The 7,500-nt window shown below is 46.0% G+C and overlaps 1 protein-coding gene across 1 annotated transcript in view; it reads right to left on the bottom strand.

Moving 5' to 3' along the window:
- Positions 1–7,500, bottom strand: part of camkmt (calmodulin-lysine N-methyltransferase) — a 137,605-nt gene that overhangs the window by 7,273 nt on the left and 122,832 nt on the right. Inside the window, exons 9-10 of the mRNA XM_083774758.1 lie at positions 4,540–4,603; positions 438–569 (exon numbers count right to left, since the gene is read on the bottom strand). Of these exons, the coding sequence (XP_083630884.1) occupies positions 438–569; positions 4,540–4,603 (196 nt within the window). The remainder of the gene's footprint in view (positions 1–437; positions 570–4,539; positions 4,604–7,500) is intronic.

Genomic DNA, 7,500 nt, shown 5'->3' with positions numbered 1-7,500 from the left:
AGCTTGATCGGACGGATAAATACGATATCATTACGCGTCTCATTCACACTGCGGCGTATTTCTCCATTGTGAACGAGGACCAGTAGTATGTCGCGTTGAACTCATTTGTTCAAGAAAGAAATCCATGTCGCTACACACCGCATCTCCACTAGCTAAAGAGTGCAGGGTTGCACCCGGAAATAGCTGATCTACAAGCGCTCAACGTGTGGCAGCGCGACGCGTTGTGAGCTTGTAGATCTGCAATTTTTGTCCAAAAGTGCCCCCTGCCCCTCTAACACCCTCTGCACGTCCCTGTTCGTGCCGTCTATGCGCTGATTTCGAACATACGTATGTTGTGTGTGTCACTGTGTGTGTGTGTGTGTGTGTGTGTGTGTGTGTGTGTGTGTGTTTGTGTGTGTGTGTGTGTGTGCGTGCGTGTGTGTGTGTGCGTGCTGTACCTTCACGTGCAGATCCCAGACCTGAGAGTCATACTTGTGGTGCTGACTGACACAGAGGCCGGCCTGCTGGGCGAGCTGACAGAACAGACCCAGAGTCTGTCCTCGCAGCGGGGCTAACACCAGCGCCATGCCCTGGGTGGAAAGGAAGGATGACCATGAGTGTGTGTGTGTGTGTGTGTGTGTGGTCATAAGCCTTTGGAAATGTACAGTATATATGTATTTATTTCATGGAATGTCTTCTCAAAAACGGTACAATTACAATACGTTTGAACCCTTGAAACACACACACAGAGAAAAGAGTGTGAAAAAATGCAGAGGGACAAATTGACAAAAGGGTTTCTAAAAGACAAGCACACGCACGCACGCACACGCACACACGCACAGTGGGACATGCAGGGCGAATGGCCAGCTGTATGTGTCTTCCCTTTGATTTTCCAAGGTATTATATTAGATAATAAACAAAAAGATTAAAGCATATTAATCCAATCACAACTGGAAACACACACACACCATACTGCGTGTGTGTGTGTGTGTGTGTGTGTGTGTGTGTGTGTGTGTGTGTGTGTGTGTGTGTGTGTGTGTGTGTGTGTGTGTGTGTGCGTGCGTGCGTGCATGTGTCACAGCCGGCCCACATATACTAAGAGGATTACAAACAGGTTCAAAGTTTCTTTGAAATCCTTCGGCTTTCAGTGGTATTTCATATTTTGAATGTGTTGTTATTGTTTTAATTGAGGCAGACGCATGCATGCACGCCGCACGCACATGTGCGTGTGCACACACACGCACGCACGCACGCACACAAACGCGCACAAAAACAAAACAACAAACACAGGCAAAATGTACAAACAGACAGCAAAAAATGTAGCAGTAGTGTTCCCTCTCTGCTTGCGTTTCTGTGCTCTGACTGTAAGACCCCACTCTGACAACACAACACACAGTCTGTCTGTGTCTCTGTGCTCTGACTGTATAAGACCCCACTCTGACAACACAACACACAGTCTGTCTGTGTCTCTGTGCTCTGACTGTATAAGACCCCACTGTGACAACACAACACACAGTCTGTCTGTGTCTCTGTGCTCTGACTGTAAGACCCCACTCTGACAACACAACACACAGTCTGTCTGTGTCTCTGTGCTCTGACTGTATAAGACCCCACTCTGACAACACAACACACAGTCTGTCTGTGTCTCTGACGCTCTGACTGTATAAGACCCCACTGTGACAACACAACACACAGTCTGTCTGTGTCTCTGTGCTCTGACTGTATAAGACCCCACTCTGACAACACAACACACAGTCTGTCTGTGTCTCTGTGCTCTGACTGTATAAGACCCCACTCTGACAACACAACACACAGTCTGTCTGTGTCTCTGTGCTCTGACTGTATAAGACCCCACTCTGACAACACAACACACAGTCTGTCTGTGTCTCTGACGCTCTGACTGTATAAGACCCCACTGTGACAACACAACACACAGTCTGTCTGTGTCTCTGTGCTCTGACTGTATAAGACCCCACTCTGACAACACAACACACAGTCTGTCTGTGTCTCTGTGCTCTGACTGTAAGACCCCACTGTGACAACACAACACACAGTCTGTCTGTGTCTCTGTGCTCTGACTGTAAGACCCCACTGTGACAACACAACACACAGTCTGTCTGTGTCTCTGTGCTCTGACTGTAAGACCCCACTCTGACAACACAACACACAGTCTGTCTGTGTCTCTGTGCTCTGACTGTAAGACCCCACTCTGACAACACAACACACAGTCTGTCTGTGTCTCTGACGCTCTGACTGTAAGACCCCCACTCTGACAACACAACACACAGTCTGTCTGTGTCTCTGTGCTCTGACTGTATAAGACCCCACTCTGACAACACAACACACAGGGATATAAAAACAGGATTTCTGGCCTGGTGTTAATCAGCTGATTATGGTGATCTAGTCCAGCCCAGCGGATGGCCCACCTTTTGCCAGAGACAACAAATTAGTAGCCATTTAGGTGCCGGAATTAATTGCATTGTTAATTGTTTAATCAGCTTAGCAAAATTATTAAATATTTGGGCAAAGCTTTTGTTGTGGCCTGCGACGGATGGTCCCCACACTCAAATCACATTAGCCCAATGAATTATCTCTGATTGGAGAGGGGGGGGGGGGGGGGGGTTATTTGATGTACAGTATGACTCAGATATACAGCAGTGTCACAATATCAGAAAAAAAAACATGGGAGTTTGTTTTGGCATAAGGCATTACAGAAACCTGTGAAATATCAACTCAACCTGAACAGCACTACAGGGACTTTTGCCATACTAATATGTCTAGCCAGTGAAAACAATAACACAAGCACCATTCATTCATGTATATCCGAGTGGCCCTGCATGAGCCACTGTGACCCACTGCAGGGGTTCTCAACCCGTGGTAGCAAAAGGTTTGTTTTGAAGAAAACGTGAAATGGCCGAAAATCGGGTCTGGTACAAATGGCCAGGGCCTATGAGTTGCATCATATAATCCAAGGAATCCAGGGAAACATATTTTGATTGTACGACCTATGATTTATGAGTAATATATAGGCCAAAATGTGATGAGGTTTTTATAGGCAAAGTGTCTTGGCTATCAGACATGACACTTCCATCACTTCATGATTTGTGGCATTATGTGCAAAATCAATCAAAAACATCTACAAGCTCATAGCTTGTAGGTCTGCTATTTTTGAAAAATCGTGAAAATGTGCCTCAAATCTTTGAATATAAATTATGACAGAGTGAACATTTTAACTCAAATCTTTGCTTCTGAGGGAGGTCCCTGGAACAACATATTTTCAGATGAAAAACTAATATAACGCTGAATGGCAGAAGATCACACCAATGGGTCAATGTTCAATAGACAGACAGACAGACAGACAGACAGACAGACAGACAGACAGACAGACAGACAGACAGACTCTCACTGAGTGAAAACAAAATCCTCCACGTTCACAATGGAGCAAGGATAATTAAGCAATATTACACTCGAGGGTGTGGTTTAACGTCATTATTGCCACGACAGTGATGCGGTCAGGAACGAGACGTATAGACGAGTTCCGCAAGCATCCCTGTTGTGGCAATAATCACGTTAAACCACACCCTCAAGTGTAATATTGCAATTATACAACAGTTACCCTTAAAACTAAGAAAATCGCTGAAAAAAACCGATGACAGATTTTTTTTCCTTTGCTGCGTTCTGGGAAAACAGAGCAGCTGAATTCTTTGTTTTGATTAGGTGTTGAGTGGTGCTCGTTTGATCCACGGCTAGAAGGCCGTTTCAACCAATCAGATGGCTTCCTCGAAACGACCTGTGGCATAATGAAGCTTTTTTCCACTGATGCAGGTATAAGACATTTTGCAAGGTGAGAGAGAGAGAGAGAGAGAGAGAGAGGGAGGAGGGAACGAGAAGGCTTCTCGTCATCCTCTCTTTCGCCCTCGCCATCTCTCCCCCTCTTTCCAATTTCTCTTCGTCCTGGTTGTCAATTACTCCGCCATGTTCTTTTTCCCCCTCCCTTCCCCACTTCTCCCTCCCTTCTCTATACCCCAGGCAAACCCCCCCCTCTTTTCACATGCAGAACGTTTCCTATGAAAGTGTGGCCTCTGTACTCAAAGCGTGCCCCCTCTGTTTGGATGAATAGACATCTCAACACTATCTCTATCCAGGCCTTTTTCTTGTCCTTGTTCTTCCTCTGTGTGTTTGCTCCAGCTCAGTCACAGCAGGGGGGGGGGGGGGGGGGGGTTATTATCACTGAGCCAAATGGGAGAAGTTGCCTTGCATTTCTTTCTTTTTCTTTTTTTCCACATGTGATTAAGGGAGGGATGGAGGGAGAAACAGATCAGAGCAATGCATTCAAGTCATGCATAATAAGCATTAAAGCATTACATGATATTAATCCTGTCGTACCATTAATGTGTATATCAGGGCCGTGTGTGTGTGTGTGTGGGGGGGGGGGGGGTTCAAGCTAGGCCTAATTATGTAGAGAAGAGTGCTTTCGACACACACACACACACAGCATAAGTGCGCACACAGACACACAGAGGCAAATACACATAGACTACTGTACAGTACATAACTTACGTTGGGTCGCAGCAGTCTTCTTATAGCTTCAACCAGGCTAGCTCTGTACTGGTCGAGAAACAAACTGAGACAGAGAGAGAGAGAGACAGAGAGAGAGAGAGAGAGAGAGAGAGAGAGAGGGAGGGAGAGAGAGAGGGGGGAGATAAACAGAAAAACGGGTGAGAGAGAGAGAGAGAGACGGCCCGATTAGAATGCATTCATGTGATAGTGGATCTAGATAAAGCAGCAGGCTATTTATTTTCTTTTGTTTACAAATAAATCCACCGACAAACGGGGAAAGGGGGCGAAAAACAATTTGCATGAGTAAGATTCCCCTCCTCTTTTCATGTGCAACTTCTTCATATGTATTCACCCTGGCCTGCTTTCAAGCTGCCACGCGGTGAAGAATGCAAAAACATCAAAGTCCCAAATACACAGATACCATCGTCGGCCACAGCAAAGACGCACACGCGCCACGCACATAGTACTTTTATATTATAGACACTTCAAAGTGACAGGAAAGCTCCTCAAGTTTCGGGGGAATTAAATCTGTAGGCCTTGAAGTTGTTTTGTAAACAATGCCAGCTGAAAATAATAGAATCACACATGATCGATTCATATAAAAAGGACTAATTAACGTAGCCTGGAATCCAGACTGATTCGCTCCGTTCCGTCATATTATTTTTTTTCTCACTTAGCTTCTCGTAAAAAAATACAATTCAATGCTGCCGTCATAATCCTCATCCCGTATTTTTGTGTCTTATCGTAAAACCCATCCCTTGGGGGGGATTACAAGACACCAACAACATCAATAAACAATATCACTATCACTTCTTGGAAAGCTGCACAATTAAAAATTTGGTTAACAACAACCACAAACACAAATGTCATAAATGTCACAACACATACAGTATAATGCTATCTTTGTTCGTTTGTCCCAGCCTTTCTCTAAACATTTTGCAATATGCTGAATCTGTTATTTAAGTGGAGTATCACTTGCGAATACAGCAGGTGTGTGTTTGTGGTAAATGGAGGCATAGTCAAGGGTTGCTTGCACCAGGCCGGTCCAATCAGGACAGCCAGGTGGCCTCTTACCAATAAACACTAAGCTCTACAAAGCTCACAACTTAGGATATGTTTGGTGAATGTTCCCCACATAATAGGCATGCTGGGGTTCAAGTGGTTATTAGCTGTAACTCTGTGACCTGCATTGTATTCAGTCTGGTGTTTCTGATGCTAATTTGAAGAAAAGGGAGATTTTTTACATAACATAAATGAGTACTTGGCTATTTTTGGGGGGGGGGGAGGGGGGGGGGGCATTTTGTGCAGTTTAAATTTTCATAATTGAATCGTTTGGATGAGGAATACAGATTTGATGCTCATAAATGTAAGGTCATATGCAAGGGCAGTGTTAGTTTAAGAGGTAACATGCTTTAGCCACTTCTCAACAACACACCAATTCTATGGGTGCCCCCCCGTCCCCCGTCCAAACCATCCTCAAGGATGTTCCCATTGAAGACAGGATTTGATTAACTCTACCTATTTATACAGTTGGGTCATTCTATTCTCACCAAAAGGATCAAAAACATGTCAATATCATCAGAAATTATGATATTGACATGGTTAGAGATCTAAGAGTGTATATAAGTCAAAATATACAAGCATTTGTGTGCATTTATTTGTGTTTGAGTGCTTGTCTCCATGATAGTGCATATACTGTTCAGGCTGGGGACAGCCTACTTCCTCTATTCACAATATCCCCCTGCCATGCAGGGACTCAAACCCAATATCTCCCTGCCTGTCAGGGACTCAAACCCAATATCTCCCTGCCTGTCAGGGACTCAAACCCAATATCCCCCTGCCTGTCAGGGACTCAAACCCAATATCCCCCTGCCTGTCAGGGACTCAAACCCAATATCCCCCTGCCTGTCAGGGACTCAAACCCAATATCTCCCTGCCTGTCAGGGACTCAAACCCAATATCTCCCTGCCTGTCAGGGACTCAAACCCAATATCCCCCTGCCATGCAGGGACTCAAACCCAATATCCCCCTGCCTGTCAGGGACTCAAACCCAATATCCCCCTGCCTGTCAGGGACTCAAACCCAATATCCCTCTGCCTGTCAGGGACTCAAACCCAATATCCCTCTGCCTGTCAGGGACTCAAACCCAATATCCCCCTGCCTGTCAGGGACTCAAACCCAATATCCCTCTGCCTGTCAGGGACTCAAACCCAATATCCCTCTGCCATGCAGGGACTCAAACCCAATATCCCTCTGCCTGTCAGGGACTCAAACCCAATATCCCTCTGCCATGCAGGGACTCAAACCCAATATCCCCCTGCCTGTCAGGGACTCAAACCCAATATCCCCCTGCCTGTCAGGGACTCAAACCCAATATCCCCCTGCCTGTCAGGGACTCAAACCCAATATCCCCCTGCCTGTCAGGGACTCAAACCCAATATCCCTCTGCCTGTCAGGGACTCAAACCCAATATCTCCCTGCCTGTCAGGGACTCAAACCCAATATCCCCCTGCCTGTCAGGGACTCAAACCCAATATCCCCCTGCCTGTCAGGGACTCAAACCCAATATCCCACTACCATGCAGGGACTCAAACCCAATATCCCACTACCATGCAGGGACTCAAACCCAATATCTCCCTGCCTGTCAGGGACTCAAACCCAATATTCCCCTGCCATGCAGGGACTCAAACCCAATATCCCACTACCATGCAGGGACTCAAACCCAATATCCCCCTGCCATGCAGGGACTCAAACCCAATATCCCCCTGCCATGCAGGGACTCAAACCCAATATCCCACTACCATGCAGGGACTCAAACCCAATATCCCCCTGCCTGTCAGGGACTCAAACCAGCACAAAAGGTGAAAACAACATTCCCAAAGATATGGAATGCTTAACTTTCGGACAATATTGAGGTGGAGATACATGAACACGACTTTAAAATATGTAAGTCGCCCAAAC

The sequence above is a fragment of the Protomyctophum parallelum genome (genome assembly GCF_964188405.1).
Source record: "Protomyctophum parallelum genome assembly, chromosome: 10".
NCBI classification, from domain to species: Eukaryota; Metazoa; Chordata; class Actinopteri; order Myctophiformes; family Myctophidae; genus Protomyctophum; species Protomyctophum parallelum.
This window is presented reverse-complemented; position numbering and strand designations above follow the sequence as displayed.